We start from the raw sequence: 20627 nt of genomic DNA, 5'->3' as shown, positions 1-20627 counted from the left end.
TTTTATGCGTTAGAGTCGGACATGTTGTTTTAATATAAAAAAAAAAACCTGCAGGAGTTAAAGGTATATAATCTAATTCATCACTTGTTGGAATTTTGAAAATGTGATTTATATATACTTTTCTTGTTCTGACCACCAAATTACACATATTTTGCATCTGTATAAATGAAACTCGACCTAAATATATATACCAGTGAATGTCCCACTGCTTCACACTTAGAAATTGGATACCAGTTGGTTTGTTTTGTTTAGTTGTTTTTTGAATTTTGCACAAAGCTACTCGAGGGCTATCTATGCTAGCCGTCCCTAATTTAGCAGTGTAAGACTAGAGGAAAGCAGCTAGTCATCACCACCACCGCCAACTCTTGGGCTACTCTTTTACCAACGAATAGTGGGATTGACCGTCACATGTTAACGCCCCCACGGCTGAAAGGGCGAGCATGTTTGGCACGAGGGGGATGCGAACCCGCAACCAGTTGGTATAAAAATCTTTAATTGAACAACTTCTTCAGCTAAAATATGTGCAAGTAATTTTACCACGGGTATCGAAACCCTGTTTCTGGCGTTTTAAGTCTGCAATCATACTGTTGTGTACACGGGAGGCAAATTATGAGATACTTAACGGTTATCCGTTCTATCCACCGAGGGGAATCGAGCACCTGATTTTAACGTTGTAAATCCGAAGACTTACCGCTGTACCAGCAGAGGACATACTCTTTGGAAATTTCACCCCCCTCTTTTTTAGGTCAAGATAGAGAGTACAAGTTGCGTACAAAAGTCTCATGCAGTTATTTACAGCAAAAATGTAATAACCGCTCTTTGCGCAACAATTTGCAAAATATCTTTCCTTCTATGAAGACTTTTATTCTGAAATCGCTCAACGCATTTTCTACAGCATTTTAGAGAGAAAAAAAAAAACATCTTCAGATGACAAAATTAATACAGTGCATTACATCTCGAGTGTACTGTAGTCGATTCTGCTGTTCAAAGATAATTGGAAGGATATCATTTTCCTGTGACTCTTCTTACCACTAAATTGCGAACAGCATCTAATTCTGAAGTTGTTTTTCTGTACTGTAATACACACACACCCATATAAATCAAATAACTAAAACTCTGTTAACACCAGTAAAGCCATACCTTTGGATATCCCAAAGCCTCGGTAATAGCACTTGTGACGTGAAGTGTTGTACCATCTAGTAGAGAAATGATGACAGAGAAACCACCCTAATCATTAAGGAAAAAAATGCAATAAAATATGAGAACCACCAAGTAATAAAGAACATATTTTCCTTTCCAAGTAACTTGACTACTTATTGCAAAGAAATAAGTAATATTTAAATGTAGTAATTAAAAAACGTACGATTTACGTGTACATTCATGTTAACGAAATTATGATTTTATCTAAGTAAAAGGTTTTTTATTGCTTCCCGTTTTGTAAAAAAAATTGTACATGATAGAAAAATAATAATATTATTTTCGAAGCCTGCGTAGCTGAATTATGGAAAATCCGTTATTAAAACAAAATAATTTTTATGAATTATAAATTCACTGGCCTGTATAATTAGTCTGTCAATAGTGTTAACCAATACGCAAGTATTGTTATTGTAATTAATGAGTAAGTATTGTTACAAAAATTATTGATTTATTTATATGGAGAATAGGAATCGTTTGTTTATTTCTTACAGGAAAGCCAGATCAGGTTATTTGCCCTGTCTTTCGCTGGGAATCGAATCTAGGATTTTAGAATTTTAAACGCATACAAATCTTAATTTTATTCGGCCGGGAGAAACGAGTATGGATGAAAACTGTTTACTGTAGTAAAATAATTATGCTAAGTAATACTGTCATCCTGCCGAGGTTGTAAAATTAAGCGAAAAATATGTTATTGTTTGAACAATACTATCAATTTATATTTACTTCGAATATTATTTAACTTGTTTGAAATAACTTCGTAAGTTTATACGGCTAAATAAGAGAGTAAAACTCCACAACTATCTGTTTAGAAAATAAATTAAAAACTTCACTGTTTAATTCCAAATTCTGGTATCTTTAAGAAGTGAAATGTAAAAATAATGATTTAACTGTGTATTATTAAATTAATATTCTATGTTATTAGAACTGTATGTAGACATGTAGTGGATTAACGCGTATTCGTTTGTTTGTTTTTCAGAAATGGGTTCTAATGGGTTTAAAAGATGTCACATATCGAAAGCGATATTGTTGGTAAACATCTATCTGGACTCTTAGTGACATAGATACCCATGATTATAGAAGCACCCAAGGGTCAATGTTAAAAGTGATACCAGCGTGGATATAGAAAAGTGAAACTACATCAGGCAAACGTAACAGTCGTAGAGAATCCAGGTTGATAAATCGCGAATAACTAACACGAACACGATCATGAGACGAAAACAAAATACTGTGGCGTTAAAAGTGTGCGCAGAGGTTAACAGTTCGAAGGTAACTACGCAAGATGTATTACTACGGTGGATTTAGCATTGAGAAAAGCTTAAAAAACAACAAGAAATGCAAAGACTCGAATGAAATTGAACCAAAGATCAATAGAAGAATGGTTTTGTCTGACTTTTATTTTATATTTTTAACATTAAACGAATTTGTGACGAAAACCAAAATAAACCTATTATACAGAATGTTTAATGCCATCAGCTAAGAATGATGGAGACAGTAATTACATTGGTAGTTTTACGTTGAAATAGTTTAGGGCCTATGTTTTTAATGAAAGGTTAAGTGACGGCAAATTATTAAACAAACCTTCACCGGAGAGCAGGTTCACTTTATTCATAAATGTAGCTGATATATTTCCGTAAGAACAATTCACACTACCGAAACTGTCAGAGAATTCGAGGGATAGTCTAGACACCTAACTTGACCACTACGCTTATCAGATTTAAATGTTATCGATCTTCTATGATCAGTTCTTGAAACCAACCATTGAAGCAAATTTCAACAGCCAACATTACCTTAACAATTAGGAGAAGTTTTGATCAAAGAACGGTAAAAACATCTTTGTCAGATGCACAATAATTTCACGGAATTAGAGAAAACCACTTTCAAATCGCTGTTCTAAGATATATTATAAAAACTGGTGTGATAAAGTTTGTTTCGGAGGAACTGGTTATGAGTGTTTCATTTAAAATAAATTCATAAAAAAAATCCGTGAAAATATTCGACAATAAAAATAATTTTATAATGACGAGAAACCCACTTGAAATAAAAATGTGTTCTCAAGACGGCTGGTATGGGTATTAAAACTTTAATTAAAATAACCTACAAAACAGCGTTTCGACCTTCTGAACCTGACGATGACCATACCAGCCGGACCTTCTGAACCTGAAGATGACCATACCAGCTGTCTTAAGAATACAAGAACAATTTTACATTCAAGTGTTTATCTTTAAAACTAAAATAAAAAGTTTGCCCCCAACTCCAATTATCTACCATGCTTTCAGCCCCTTCATCTTCCGCTTCCCCTAAACAAGATGTCGGAAAAACAAACTTTCAGTAGACACCAAGTTAAAAAGTGGCAGATCTTGGGTAATACGAATATTCAATATACACGAAATCTAAGAGATAAGACTCGAAGAACGAGATACTTCAACAGACACATAACATAGCTTCGTTTTATTTAACAAAATATAATGTTTGGGGACAACAAGGGACCTGGTGGTCCATCTCGGTTGTCCCATCCTCTAAACTAAATAAATTAATTCATTTACAAAATTAAATCCAGCCCTTGTCATTAATATATCTATCAAGCTTTCGTTTAAACTTACTAAAATTTACTATCTCCACAAAATATGAAGATAATCCATTCCATAGACCAAGCACTCTATTTGAAAAATAAAATTGTCTAAGCTGAAGACGGCTTCTACCTTCCACAAATCAATATTTGTGTCCCCTAGTTCTATAATTCTCGCTGTTAAGTATGAAAAATGTTGATGCATAAACATTATTAATTCCTTTTACAATATTAAACACTTCAACCAGATCCCGCATCTTTTCTTTTTCAAGAGAAAACAGTTTTAAGGATTTTGATAACTCTCCATCCCAAGTACCATTTTATTAACCCTTAAATGAAACCTTTCCAACAATTTAATGTCTTTCTTAAGGTAAGGATCCCAAGACTGAACACAATACTTCAAATGTAGCCTAATCAGTGACCTATAAAATAAAATTATAACCCCTTTAGACTTGTCTTTAATAGTTCTGTAGATACAACCTAAAATCCTATTTGTTCTACCACCAGCAACGTCACACTGCTTGGATGACCTAAGATATTGATCAACCAAGATTTCTTTCTGTTATGACACTGTTAAGGTTATTCCCATCCAAATTACACTTATAATTTTAATGATGATAACCCACATACATTTATTATAATTAAAACCCATCTGTTATTTATTTGACCAACTCACTAAATGATCTAAATCCTTTTGTAAAGCAACAGCATCATTTTCACAGCCAGCAACACCGAAGATCTTAATATCATCTGCAACTCTAAGTAATATATTGACCATTCTTTCATCTGTGTTATTGATGTAAATGACTGAGTCTTGAGGTAGACCAAGGCAGCATTAATCCAGTTTGACTAAACTTCATTTACAATAACACCCTGCTTTCTTCCATCGACCCACTCTTCTAACCAGTTTGTTAACTTATCCTCCACATCTAGAGAGATAAGTTTCTTTACAAGCCTTTTATGTGGTGCTTTGTCAAATGCTTTCTGATAATCCAGATATACCAAATCTACAGCCTTACCCTCACCTACATATGTATTTTCAAAGAATGTCAAAAGATCTGTAAGACAAAATTTTCCCTTACTCAAACCATGTTGACTACCTGGTAAAATTCTGAACTTCATTAAATGATTTTGCAAAGTATCGTTTACCAGACTTTCCAAAACATTTCCTACAACTGATGTAAGTCTGATAGCCCTATAATTACTGGGATAACTTCTATTACCTCCCTTGAAGATAGGAGTGATATTAACTAATTTCCAATCTGTATGCAAAAACGGCTCGTTTGGGTTGAGAAAATATTTTACATAGAGGAGCGAACAACGTTTCGACCTTCTTCGGTCATCGTCAGGTTCACAAAGAAAGAGGTAACTGACCGGAAGCTGACCACATGTTTGAAAGGGGTTGTGTAACTGAGTGTCAGAATGTAGAGGGCGGTATTAGATGTTTAAATATATATGCTAACAACGCATTGATATAACTCAATCAGGAAGTCAAACCTGCTAACAATGCATTGATATAAATCAATCAAAAAGTCAACCCTTTACACCTATATTAATAAATATATTCAAGATTTTTTAAATCTTAAAACCCAAAGTGTGAAAGTTTTAATAGAATTTTGTTTGTGGTGTCATTCAATAGATAGCGAAAGAGTTTTGGTTACATACATAGATACTGACATACATGTTACGTCCATTTTATAAGGAGGATAAGTAGCTTGTAAGTTATAACTGTAGTTTAACAAACTGTAATGTTTATAATAAACTGTCAAAAGTTTCAAAGTTAGAAAAAACAGTCACTAGGGAATAAGGATTAGGAATTTCACTCCTAATCAAATTATTGTTTGGTATTCTAAATATCTGCAGCACTTAAATCCTTAAGTTATTGCAAATGCGTGGTGAAAATTTAACATCGCTGACGTGAGTAGCAATAAAAAATTGTTTTGTTGAACTAAATCTGAAGTGTTGGATGAAGAAAAATCCAAGAAGGATAACCAAGGTCTTTCTCGATCACTCCTCCGTGGCACAAAACTTATACTGTTTGTGATCAATTACAAACAACAAGAACTTTATCAATTAATTGTATACACACGTGACCATAATTTTTTAAAAGCCAAAACAAAACACATTAAAATTTAAAAAAAATACGCTGAATTAAAAACAACAACAACCTAGGACACAAGCTACAATGTCGAGTGCCTTAACCACCTGACCATGGTCTTCTAAGAACGTTACCATTTCCGTTGAGCCACAACATAAGATGAGTTAGTTTGTTCATGTTCAACACAAAGCTGCACAATGGGATATCTCTGTAATGCCTATATACTGAAACACGCTTTTAGAGTCATAAGTCGCTGGATTTACTGGATCTCAAACTGAGAAAGCAACCGACTAGAACATATTATATCTCATTCTTATCAGATTTGGTTTATCGATTAAACGTGCCCATAAAATTCCACTAAAGCATAAACAGTTTATTACAGCTGTTTCTGAACCGTAACAAAATATTGTTTCGTAATACGGATATGAAGCCGAGCGTGAAACTTTGGTTTAATTGTTAGCATGTAACACAATCGGAGTGAACTTGTTACCACGCAATAAAAATAATAAACGTAATCAGCTTAAGAAGAATTACAATTACTGGAAGATTTATTGAAAAATGATACACGAATCAATAAGCTCAGGGAAAAAAACCTTTTAACAAATTAGTGTTACCTTCGATCATGGGTAAAAAAACAGTAGACGTTCTATAATAAAGGGTATAGCGTGTGATAACAGAATCTGTTTCCTAACTTCTGGTCCACAAAGAGACCTCAAGTGGTTGTAAAAAAACAAAACAAAAATATATCTCTTTTAAAGTATATCCACAGAATTACATTGCTACACAATGTGACTTAAAATTACTTTAAAAACTAATATTGTGCGAGGTGTTCCGTGAATATTTTGGGATCCGAATTAGTTGGTTTAACGTTAGAAATAGATTGGGAACCACTCCTTTAAAGTAGTTCTGTATGATGCCTATAAAGTCGATTTTCAGTAAACTGAGTACCTTCACTCATGAAGATTAATCGATGGTATCTAATGCGAGGCATCTGAAAGAGGATTGATACACATGATATGATGTAGGAAAAGAAGTGGGAAACATCTTCGATGGTTAAGGAATCAGGAAGGAAAGATAAGACCAGTTGACCAAAATTTATTATGAACTAGACCACTGTATTTTTTTTCTCAGGCATTTTCTTAAGATGTCTGTTGTTAGGCTTTAAGCTGTTTTTTTTATAGGGCTAAAATATTAACGCTGGATTTAATTAAAAATTAGGCCGTGTAGAAGCGTATAGTGATGTATTCTCAAGATGGCTGGTATGGGTATTAGTACTTTAATTAAAATAAAGTACAGAAGCACGTATTGTTCTATCTGACCCACCAAGCCATCTCAGGATTGTGATTATGTGAGGCTCCAGACCAAGGGGAAATAAACACTAAAAAGAACACAAGTACAGATGGTTTGTTTTAAATTTCGCTCAAAGCAGCACGAGGACTACCTGCGCCAGTCGTCCCTAATTTAGCAGTGTAAGACTAGAGGGAAGGCAGCTAGTCATCACCACGCATCGCCAACTCTTGGGCTACTCTTTTACCAACGAATAGTGGGATTGACCGTCATATTATAACGCCCTCACGGCTGAAATGGCGAGCATTTGTAGTGTGACATGGATTCGAACCCGCGACCCTGAGATTATGAGTCGAGTGCCTTACTCACCTGGTCATGCCGGGCCAAGTACAGATGAAATTTATAAATAAAAATATCTGATTTTGCATCACTTCAATGTTTCTTTCTCAGAATTCTTATTATTCGTAATTATCAATAATAATTTACGAATGAAAGTAAAGAGAACTGATTCATTGTTTATAATTAAACACAAAACTGCACAACAGGCTATCTGTGCTCTGTCCATCACAGGTATCTAAACCTGGTTTCTAGCAATGTGAGTCCGCAGACATGCCGTTGTGATGAGGGTGAGGCAGTAAAGACGAGTGTGTTATAATATGTCAATGACACAATACCTGATACACCTGATGCCGACGAGGCCTTTCGCCAATACCCAGGGCTTTTCAGGCCAGCTGGAATTACAACAGTTACAGTAGTGAGTGAAACGTTATTTATGTTAGCTAACCGCTTTACAACCGTTACGGTGTAAAATACATTATATGTTGTTTTTCATCATTTTTTGTTTATTTCATAACCCAAACAATTTAGTGTAAGGATTTTTGAACAGTAGATTTTAACACAATATTAATATTAATTGTTTCCCTGAATTCATCTGCTCTGTAATCCGAGGGTCGTGGGTTCGAATCCCCGTCGCACCAAACATGCTCGCCCTTTCAGCCGTGGGGGAGTTATAATGTGTCGGTCAATCTCACTATTCGTTGGTAAAACGAATTGGCCAAGTATTGAGGGTCGGTGATGACGAATAGCTGCCTTCCCTCTAGTCTTACACTGCTAAATTAGGGACGGCTAGCGCAGATAGCCCTCGAGTAGCTTTGCGCGAAATTAAAAACAAACAACAACAACAACACAAGATAGGAGTATAGCTGTAACTGATAATTCAAAGAATTTTAATTTCCAAGTTTTTCGGGTTATTTAAACATTTTGTCTTATTCGTGACAATACGAACATCATTTACATTTCGAAACAAACATACTAAACTCATCATAACTGGTTTCGTTAAATTTTATCACAAACAGTTTCGATTTTGTTGAGAGTATAGCTTACCTCTCTCCGAAAGTTATTAATAAATCGTCCCATTGCTGCGATGAATAAACTTTATTCGTCCAACCAAAGCTTTAAACAACGCAACAAATAAAACGTTTAATTTCCGGTCAGCAAGGCTAAGCAGATTTATTTCCCGTTTTGATTTCACACAAAACAAGAGAAGAGAAACAAATAACAAAACGTGGATGTTTAGGTTTAGATTGAAATGAATCAAAAAAACGTCAGCTCAGTGGTTGTCATAGTTTCTCAACATCATTTTTTGAAAGCTGTCTTTGTCAATTCTACAGATATGGGCAGCAACGATACGCCACCTGGTATTTTATTATATTGGATGTCAATGATTTCAAAGAACACGTCTTAATAAATACCAGAAAAACCCTTTTTTTGTTGGTGTCATTGTAACATTCCAAAATGTTACATTTGAAAAACTCTTTCCTGTAAAGGAATCGTATATTTAATTACATTTCGGGTTATTGAAAAGCGTCTATCTTTTTTCCTAACATACGATCAACAGTGCTGTCACAATAATCAGTGATGTCGAGAAAACCCACTTGTCGAGATAATATATATGTAAAAACGGCTCGTTTGGGTTGAGAAAATTTTTGTGCTGTCATAGATGGTTTAGGCAGTACATTTATGATGAATAAAACAAAGATGAAACGAGAGACAATGTTAGAGGTAATCTTCCAGGACCGAAGACCTACAAGGGCTGTACAATTAGAATGGAGTGTGTGTGTTTTTCGTATAGCAAAGCCACAAAGGGCTATCTACTCAGCCCACCGAGGGGAATCGAACCCCTGATTTTAGCGTTGTAAATCCGAAGACATACCGCTGTACTAGCGGGGGGCATTAGAATGGATGGCATTTGGAAAGGAAAGACTATACTTACCTACTAACAGTGTCAGGGGCAAAATGTTAACCTAAAAATTATTATAAGAAAAATAAAATCCAATAAAAGACAATCATAATACAATGGTAACTAAAAAAGCTGGTCAATTTGGGTAACTTATCATGCATCGATGTAAGTAACGAGTCTTGAAGCGGTATTAATTAATAACAGAAATGTAACTGAGAGTAGTTAAGGCATTAAGCCTAAAGTAATGCATAAGTTATTTACCTCAACTCTGGTGTCCAATTCATACTTTAGAGCTTTCAGCGACAATTTTATTGCGTCTTCTTCTTTACTGGTGGTCGACAATAGGTTATCTGTTGCTTATGTGAAAGAAAAACACAGTTGAATATTAATGTTAACTAAACAACGTTTGATCGACGTATTACAATTGAAACTGAGTTACATGATAATTTAAATTTAGAAGTAAAATAGATGTCGATATATATTCAGTTTATGATACTTGCTGCTAAGCCTGATACACACACTTTCTTTTTTTTAATACAAATATATTTTAATATGTAACAATAACATAATTTACGGCAACGACTATTAAAAATAATGATCTATGTACAAAAGGTTTACAAAGTTACAAACAATATCAAGCATTCTATCTGAACTGGAACTTCCTTGATGTTTTATCGAGGGTTCATGATGAGCGAGTTAATTTTGAGTTGATATAGGTACAATTCACTTAGCATGGAGCTAGCTAGCTCTGCATTCTTTGCTTCTCGCTAAACGTCGAATTTTCCCCGCTGAGGTTATATAATGTCTTTGTACAAATACTAATGTCTGTTGTGAATCCTCTGAAGTTAAATGATTTATAATGTTCGAAATCAATAAATATTCCTGGTCAAATATCTAAAGTTCACGATTTATAAGCGATGGTCACAGTTATAGCTTCCGAGGTTTATAGTACACCAACTATAGCAAACAAATAATATGTACTACCTCTTGGAGCGCCGTGTTGTTTACATTTATAGACGTGAGGAAAAATTTTAGAAATTTCAGCCTGTACAACAATACTGACTATACACTAGTGTTTATGTACACATACATATTGTTGATTCTTACACTCGAGAATCTTCTTCGACTTTAGTGAATAGGATAGAATTTCACAATAAACATTTAACAATATAAATTACACACATTTCTAAATATGTATTTAACTGAAACAAATATAGGCATTAAAATAAATATAGGATAGTAAACCTGTCACAATCAAAACTCGATTATCTCAAAAAGATAAAATCAAATTAAAAAATAAACTATGAATAGCTAGATATTCTAATCATTTGTGAGTCTAAATAAAAGTGAATATCAGTCACGTTATATCTGCTGCATCTATGTGTTGAAGAGGTCGTCCCCCAATATCAGATCAATTGGAGTACATACAATATACACAAATAGATACAAGACAGACATGGATACTTAGACAGATAGCTTCTGTATAGAACAAATTACAAATTTTGTACGAAACATATCACTCAGTCAACCGTCTCTTTCTATCGTTCATCTTCCAAATCATAAAATCTAAACCTAATTACAAAAGATATTTCAGTTCACGTACAAACAAGTCGCAAATATCAATTGAAATTTTGGTTTTGAGTTTCAATTAGGCCAAAGCTTGAACAGACAGTTCCATCGTCTGTGATCACATAACTGAATGACCTTTGTAACCATAAAAATGATATATGTTTTACTTGTTCGTTTTTAGAGCAAAGCCACATTGGGCTATCTGCCGTGTCCAATGCGAAGAATTAAAAAGCATATTTTGAAATTGTAAATCTGCAAACTTATTGCTATTCCAACGAGGGACTCTATTTTGTTAGTTTTAATTTTTATGGAACCTCAATTATTCGATCTAGAGTTTTAGTTAAAGTACCAGATTTCTGAGGAGTTTAAAAATGTATTTTTACTTTATTTTATCATATTAGTTTTTTTTTTCCATTATGTCTGTATAGTATTCTATTATATACTATTAAGTCAAGGTTTGTAATTGTTTGTCAGTCTCTCTATCTCCGGCATGGCCAGGTGGGTTAAGGCACTCGACTCGTAATCCGAGAGTGGCAGGTTCGAATCCACGTCGCACCAAACATTCTCGCCTTTTCAGCCGTGGAGGCTTTAAAATGTTACGGTCAATTCCACTATTCATTGGCAAAAGAGTAGCCCAAGAGATGACGGTGGGTGGTGATGACTAGCTGCCTTCCCTGTGGTCTTACACTGCTAAAGTAGGGACTGCTAGCGCAGATAGCCTTCGTGTAGCTTTGCGCAAAATTTAAACCAAAAACCCCTCTCTCTCTCTTACACACACACACAAACAACTGAATAATTCATATATATATAGAGAGAGACACATCATCCATGCCGTTTTTGTATTAGCATCTATGCTATAGATAGGTAAGTCATTACTACATATGGTTTCAACAACATGACTGTAAAATTTATATGTAACTGAACATAAATAAGATTTGTGTGTTTGTTTATTTACAGTTTCGCGTAAAACTATACACGGTCGTATCTCTGCACAGCCGTCATTAATTATGAAATAGTACGCTACCAAAAAAAAAAAAAAAGCAGGCAGTCAACAACACCCACCGCCAACTCTTAAGCTGCTCTCATCTGAGATTTTGGCGGTCATTTTTCTAATGTAATCACAGTCCCAAAGTGCGGAGCATGTTTTTTCAAAACAAAACACGAAGCAGCCATGCGCATTGGACTCACAATCCGATTACGTGAACTGTTAGTCCACACCTGACCATCTATACTGATGTAAAACAAAACAAAATATTTTGAAGATATTGTGAGAAATATATACATATATATATATGTATATATATATACACACACACACACATATACAGCTACATATTCAATCTGCAAAAGGCAAATTCACATGTTGTATAAACTTTGCAATGGATAAAGTCACATTATGTATAAACTTTGCAATGGATAAAGTCACATTATGTATAAACTTTGCAATGGATAAAGTCACATTTTGTATAAACTTTTCAACGGATAAAGTGACATTTAGTATAAACCTTGCAATTGATAAAGTCACTTTAGTATAAACCTTGCAACGGATAATGTCACGTTTAGTATGAACCTTCCAACGGATAAAATCACATTTAGTATAAACCTTCCAACGGATAAAATCACATTTAGTATAAACCTTGAAACGGATATAGCCACATTTAGTATGAACCTTGCAATTATAAAGTCACATTTAGTATGAACCTTGCAATTATAAAGTTACATTTAATATGAGCCTTGCAACGGATAAAATCACATTTAGTATGAACCTTGCAACGGATAAAGTTACATTTAATATGAGCCTTGCAACGGACAAAATCACATTTAGTATGAACCTTGCAACGGATAAAGTTACATTTAGTATAAACTTTGCAACGGATATAGTCACATTTAGTATGAACCTTGCAACGGATAAATCACATTTAATATGAACTTTGCAACAGATAAACTCACATTTAGTATGAACCTTGAAACGGATAAAGTCACATTTTGTATAAACTTTTCAATGGATAAAGTCACATTTAGTATGAACCTTGAAACGGATAAAGTCACATTTTGTATAAACTTTTCAATGGATAAAGTCACATTTAGTATGAATCTTGTAACTGTTATATGCACATTTAGTATGAACCTTGTAACTGATAAATTCACATTTGGTATAAACCTTGAAACGGATAAAGTCACATTTTGTATAAACTTTTTACTGGATAAAACGCTGTCTTGTTTCTTAAAGTTGCGTTCCTAGGTAGAATAAAAATCATGTAGAAATTCACCAGCAAGTTGAAACATACTACAAGTGAAGTGACACGTCCAGATGTTAACACTTTGTTCAGAACCTGTATACTGTTGGGTCAGACTAAGTATGATGGATTCAGCTGAAAGAGACAGCCGTCACACAGTGACTTCTGAGAACTGTAGGCTTTCATTCAACGAACACATATGCTCTTCACAATGGTAATTTCCCAATACTTTCACTCTCTAACAATTTTCTTTTTCAAAGACTCAAACTTAAATATTTTCGTTTAAATGCACCTTGCGTGCTTTCATTCACTGGAAGATTTTATTAAACTGCTTTCCCTTGTAACGATGTGACAAGTTTCTAGCTTTAGCCACTCAGATTAAACTCTGCGACTAGTCGAAACAGGTAATCAAAATGGTGAAACAAATACATTTATTATTTTATTTCTAACTGTGCATATTTTATTCCTTGTTCTCGCTCCCTGCGTGGCTGTATTAATCTAGTACTGGGTGGTAAGAGTGTCGCAAAATCTATAAGGGTGTTTTAAGAGTTAACTGGTTTTTACCTACAAAACTGATTACTTACAATAAACTGAACAGGAGAGATAACTTTAGTAAGTCTCCTAAGCCTAGTACGTGTGCGAGGTGATTAACTTGTAGTTATAGTAAAATGCTGTAGAGGGCAGTGTGACTTTTTCTTAACTCGAGCAAAATTTCAGCGTCTGTGAATAACTGTGAACTTCATATATATATATTAACAAAACGGTAGGTTCGTATTTTGTAATTTTTTTCATTTAATGTATAATGTCTTTTTGTTGGATTTTTCCAAATCCTGACTCCAGTTTTTCTTACTTGAAGAAGAGCGAGGTGGAGGGGGACAATAAGACATATAATATGACCAAATCTAAGATTAGTTTAATTGACAGAATCAGCTTGGGGTGTAACGACATTTTAAACCTCCCACCACTAGCACTGGCTCTGGTTTTAACCCCTGTTATTAATAACAGTAGAACTGATAAACGGATCTTATGAATCACTCATACAATAGAATGACAATCCTGGTGCAGAAACAGAAATCTTGAAATCGTCACTAGATGAGTTTTTCAGATTAACATCGCTAAAACCTTGGGTTAGATTCCCCTTGATGGAAAAAACAGATACAGGGAGTGAATGAAAAAGTGGTCCCCCTTGAAAATTTGGCGAAGAACAAACTATGCTGGGAGTCTAACTGACAAAAACAGTGGAGCTACGGCAGATGTTTGTTTGTTTGTTTTTGAATTTCGTACAAAGCTACTCGAGGGCTATCTGTGCTAGCCATCCCTAATTTAGCAGTGTAAGACTAGAGGGAAGGAAGCTAGTCATCACCACCCACCGCCAACTCTTGGGTTACTCTTTTACCAACGAATAGTGGGATTGACCGTTACATTATAGCACCCCCACGGCTGAAAGGGCGAGCATGTTTGGCGCGACCGGGATGCGAACCCGCGACCCTCAAATTACGAGTCGCACGCCTTAACACGCTTGGCCATGCCGGGGCCTTAGTGTAAACCAAATCAACTTGTGTAAAGCAAGCGAGTCAGCTAACACATTGACCTAACAAACCTTCATGCTAAATTTCATAAAGATCTATCCATAGGAGATGAATTTGTGGTAAAAAACGCAAAACCGAATTTTTGCATGTACCCACTAATGGACATAATGAACTTCCATACCAGTTTTGGTGACGATCCATCCAAACCTTGCGAAATAGTTACATAGACATACAACATACAGTACTATAATATTTATATAGATGTGTTATAATTACACACAGAATTTTTTTTTTGTTCTGAAAATGCGCGCACACATTCGTATTTAAATATGCATGCGTGTTTATTAATTTTCAGCGGATGTAATCAAAACGTAATGCAAATATTCTTTAATATGTACTTTGTATAACGACTCGTTGAAAGCTTATCAAAAACATCTAAAAATTCTAACATTAGATTGTAAGTCTATATCTTTACAGTACTAAGTACGGTAAAGTTTAACCCTGACTAAACTAAAAAAAAAACAAAAAAAAAAACATACACAAATGACTTAGTTAACTTATATCTAACGGATATATGTCATACATAATAAAGGCTTAACTATTTAACATTAGGCCTAAGACAAGTGAGCTTGCAAATTTCAGTCAGTGGCGGACTTAGACATGTTTGGGCTGAGAAAACACTTTACATAGAAGAGCGAACAACGTTTCGACCTTCTTCGGTCATCGTCAGGTTCACAAAGAAAGAGGTAACTGACGAGTAACTGTGAACCTGACGATGACCGAAGAAGGTCGAAACGTTGTTCGCTCTTCTATGTAAAGTGTTTTCTCAGCCCAAACGAGCCGTTTTTGCATATAAATTTCTCAACAAGTGGGTTTCTCGTCATCACGGACTTAGACATGCTGAAGCCGTAAGCTTAGCCTAGCTTGAGGGGCCTACCCACAATTAAAAAGAAGAAATTAAACTATTTTTGAACCTAACTCCAACTTCACTGTAGGGTAAGGTTAGAAGCTATAGCTTTTCTATCTAAAGGCAAAGTCTGCCGCTGATTTCGGTGTCTGTAATTTTATATCATCTTATTACATATATAAATCCTGTATTCAATAAAGAACTGTTAAAATATAGATATTAATTTGACCGCAAATGTTCTACGGGTCTTTCTCTGCCGATTAAATAATAAAACATCAGTGTTCTGCCTTCGTATTATCGCCAGTAAATCAGGTGTCACTTATATTAAAAGCATGAAAAAAATATCGTATATCGTAAAATTACATAATCAACATTGATTTTAATTATTTATAAAAGTTCTTGCGCTAGCTACTCGGAAATGTAACTGTTCATAAGTACAGAAAAAAAAATTATTTCGAATGTAATATTTATATTTTAACAATTGACGATAATACACTTAAAATATCATTACTTAGAACCTGATAATAGTTTTTATAGTTCGTGTAGAAACCCGACTGAGCACTTATTTCAACTTTAACATTTGTCTATACCACGTCAAACTGACATGTGACACTGCTGTGAATGAACGCTTTTACTGGCATATATTATAAATAAATAAATGCTAAAGTTTGCGCAAACTGTAATGAAATATTAGACAAATTTTGAATCAACCCCACAGCATTCAATTATCATTCATTATGTAACAAAACCACAGTAAGGTTCGCAGGCCGCTAGACGTTTTTCGTCACTGATAGACAGTGCACGCAGAAATCTCGCGCTTATAAGGAAAGTGTCAGTACAGAGCTTTATGATTATTTTGAAATAAAAGTAATAAATTCCAGTGCCGTAGCTTCTTTGTGTTTCGCACGACAGTTCACTTACGTTGCGCCTTCACAGAAATGGAGCTCTCGTACTAAGCTTACAAATCCCTCCAGATTACCTTTTATGTGTGTTTGTTTTTAATATATTTGAATAATAAAATAAAACAGTGAAAAATAACACACATTTTCTGTGTTGGTTATTACTGTGACGTAACGCTAAATATACCAATCCCTCTTATGGAAAGTCAGTACTTTTCAAACTGCGAGGCGAGATCTGTTAAAATTACGTGTTTGTTTATTATGAAATACATGTATAATAATTTGTATATGACGCTGATATAATTAAAAGCGAATGTATCTAGTTAATGAATAGTACATTTTACAAAACAAATTTAGCGCAGATAGCCCTCATACAGCTTTGCGCGAAATTCAAAAACAAACAAACAAAACAATTTGAATGATTCGACAACTCTACTTATGTACAGTATTTTATATGTAATATACATGTCCTGGAATATCAACCTGGAGAGATAATATTTTACCTACCCCCCTCCTACTACTAATAACGATATTCTTGTGTTCCTTCTGAGAGCTTCCACCTTCTGAGAAATGATTAAGACAGTAAAAACTGGAGCATTATTTCACAAAAGGACTGAGAGGTAGAGTTACACAAGCTGCAACAGCGTGGGTTCCCCTACGTTATGGCGTAATTTGCATTTGTGTGTTAACACGGCTATCGCTTTCAAAAACTGTCATATGCCACACACGTACAGCTTGGGGGACCTCTCCTGTCGCTCTAAACCCCCCCCCTTAAAAAAACACAACAGAAGACTCCTAGACGAATGGTGGCAAGGACATAAGACATCCTGACCTTTAAGCTCACAACATCTGTTCACTCATTTTTACTTATTTTATTGTTACAGTTTGTGAGGTAGCTGTGGGGATTGACAGTCTAGTAGACAGTATATCTCCAGCGTCATGGGGATCCTACTTCCGTACACTAGGATAGACTTGTGATCTGTACGGTTATTTCTTATTCTGTTGCTACTGTTTCTTTGTTTTATTTTTTCTATAAAAACAGGTTTTTGTTAAATTAGTAATTCTTTATCTTTAAAGGTTTGACCAGGCAGTTTTTAATGATTTTCTTTAATTTAACGGTTAAAGTTATTTAACTGTGTCTCCTGCTCGATATATATATAAATATATAACTATTGTGTATTCATATATGTTATTTAAGTTAAACTTTCCATATTTCTAAATAGTCATAATTTAATATTAAGTTTCCTGTCATGTTTATGTTACCTTATCAGCGAATACTAATGTCCCTAGTGATCTAAGAACCAATAGAATGGCTAGATTTTTCAAAGATCGAATTTAGAAGATAATTGTGAGCAAAGTTTTAACGATTAATTTATGAAACTAGTTGTCATTTTTTTAAAATATGCATTGGTGAAATCATACAAAAGAGAGAAATGATCCAAAGAATGCTCCCCCTTCAAATAGACAAACAAACATAGATATCTTTAGGCCTAACGGAAAGCGAATTTTTCTCAAAGTGTCATGAGCTGATGGAAGAAAAAAGCAAACAAAAAAACGTTTCCTAACTAAAGATCCTGGATCATATGTCATCGGCAACATCACAGGTGAAACTGAAATCTACAACTAAAGCGCAATAAATATTATATTTTCGTACCAGTGGTATACCAATCACAAATATTTATGCACCATGAGCTCTTAATATTTATAAAAAGGCGTGTATATAATTCTAAAACTAATTAATTCAGGCATTGTGTCAAAATTATCAATTTACTTTTTAACATTTATGATTTGTTTTAATTGTAAACGGGAAACAATTGTTAATTATGCTTTTTTTAACTTACCTTCTCCTTCTTTCTGAATTCCAGAGACGAATGAACTAAAAGCAGGCTCAAAAATGTCTGTATTGTCGGATTTCAATATAGATTTCATCTTTTTGGCTAATTAAGGCGACGTATGTGTTTTACATTTCTTCTGGATTCTCCCTCGAAACTATACTGCGGACAGATCAAGTACACAATTAAAAACTAAAGCTAAGTATCATTTGAAACAGAGATATAACTTGGAGAAATCAAAACAAACAACAAACTCTGGGTCTCAACGTTACTAAAATTACATAATCGTTCTGAACAACAAATTCTGTATAGCTCTGTATCAGCTAGTACTGCCGTTGTAAACTATGTCGTATCAGACATTGTTTACATTTTGTAAAACTTTTTAACAAGCGAATATTTTAACTTTTGAAATACAGTGCTAACAAAAAATGTACCAACTTACATAAAACAGTGAAGACCGTAGAGTTCGACAATCAAATATTCTCTGAAGGAAGATTAGAAGCCGTTCAACAACTTCAGAAATCAGCTAACTAACGCCCTGTTGACGGTGCTTTTCATAGGTTTCAAGTAACGCCCGCTAGACGGCAACGAATATGATAAAATGAATCAATCGATATCGTCCTACGTAAAACAAACGTACATCAACCTATCACCGTCTCTACTTTACTGCGTTGCCTATAGTTACGTATTAATAAGAATGTCCAACAGTTTTATGTAAATATCTCGTTTATTTTACTGAAATGAATAAAATAGTATAACAAATCACGTATTTTCCATAAACTGTGAATGGGTTGATTAAACATTTTAGTATATCACATTTTATTTAAACTCTAAACATAAGAGACGGAACGGGAAATGGGGAGCACGTGCCCCTTTAAATGGGACATAGAGATAAGTGAAAGGTGCTGAATTCAATGGTCAGGGTTAACATAGCAAATAAAGTGCCCCCACACCAAAAAATAATATTAATAATTTGTGCCGCTGCCTATTATTGGAAAAGATAAATCATTCTATACCACTATGTACCTGCTGTGTGACAATGACGACGACTTAAATACTGTAGTAACGTCTGTTTGCAACAATAACAGGGGAAAAAATTATAACACTAACTGGAGCACGTGTACAGATTAGGCTTAACGATCCACATGTTTACCGGGTGAAAGGAAATGAAGTCACATTTTATTTAAATGTTAATTAAAGTAATAAAACAAAGGACAATATTTTAAATCAGTTATTAACTGTCAGTGTACTACTTCTACACACTGACAACACAAATTACGTGTGATAGCATCACACATACATGAGTGTACAAAAAAATGGAACGTTTTGTAAAACGTATTTTAAATAATAAAAGTAAAATAATGAAACAAAAACGTGTAATTCAGTCATTTATTGATAATAATAAATGATATGTACAGATTGGAAACACCTTATAAATTATTGTGGCATTATGTGTATATTCAGCGTTTTTAATGTTGGTAATTAGGATAAATATTCCAGCTGACAACCCGAAGAAAGTCTGCCACCGTCTTACGGTTCTTCCGTCGACCAACACAAGTTGCGAGATGCACATAGCGTCGACGAACTCTTTGTTAAAGTGAGTTGCCTGTAGCATCCCGTTGTATAATTATGTATAACTGATTTAAATATGTTTTGTTTTATTACTTTAATTATTTATGGCATTTAAATAAAATATGACTAAAAACATATATGTGTGTGTGTGTGTGTGTGTGTGTGTGTGTGTGTGTGTGTGTGTGTGTGTGTGTGTGTACTAGTTTAAAACACCCTTGTTGGCCCGGCGTGGCCAAGTGTGTTAAGGCACTCGACTCGTAATCTGAGAGTCGCGGGTTCGAATCCCGGTCGCACCAAACATGCTCGCCCTCCCAGTCGTGGGGGCGTTATCATGTTACGGTCAATCCTACAATTAGTTGGTAAAAGAGTAGTCTAAGAGTTGGTGGTGGATGATGATCACTAGCTGTCTTCCCCCTAGTCTTACACTGCTGAATTTGGGACGACTAGCGCAGATAGCCCTCGCATAGCTTTGCGCGAAATTCAAATATAAACTTTAGGAACCCATGGAAAACGTACATGAACGGATCACTTTTACAGACTGCTACTTCGATTAAATTTTTAAGATTAACTTACGACACCAAATTAACGTGGATACAGCCATACTAACAATATCCTGACTAGAATCTGGAAAAGAGCAAATTATGCAAGACGTCTGTCAGGTAAAAATCAAGGCACATCACCTGATAATGTAATAA

The 20627-nt window shown here is 34.6% G+C and overlaps 1 protein-coding gene across 1 annotated transcript in view; it reads right to left on the bottom strand.

The window, feature by feature from the left end:
- The window catches only part of LOC143227846 (uncharacterized), a 78349-nt gene extending 59841 nt beyond the window's left edge, over positions 1–18508 (bottom strand). The window contains exons 1-3 of the mRNA XM_076459167.1: positions 18370–18508; positions 9649–9743; positions 1141–1227 (exon numbers count right to left, since the gene is read on the bottom strand). Of these exons, the coding sequence (XP_076315282.1) occupies positions 1141–1227; positions 9649–9743; positions 18370–18457 (270 nt within the window). The 5' untranslated portion in view covers positions 18458–18508. The remainder of the gene's footprint in view (positions 1–1140; positions 1228–9648; positions 9744–18369) is intronic.
- Positions 18509–20627: the final 2119 nt, after the last annotated feature.

This window comes from Tachypleus tridentatus, chromosome 10 (genome assembly GCF_004210375.1).
Source record: "Tachypleus tridentatus isolate NWPU-2018 chromosome 10, ASM421037v1, whole genome shotgun sequence".
NCBI lineage: Eukaryota > Metazoa > Arthropoda > Merostomata > Xiphosura > Limulidae > Tachypleus > Tachypleus tridentatus.
This window is presented reverse-complemented; position numbering and strand designations above follow the sequence as displayed.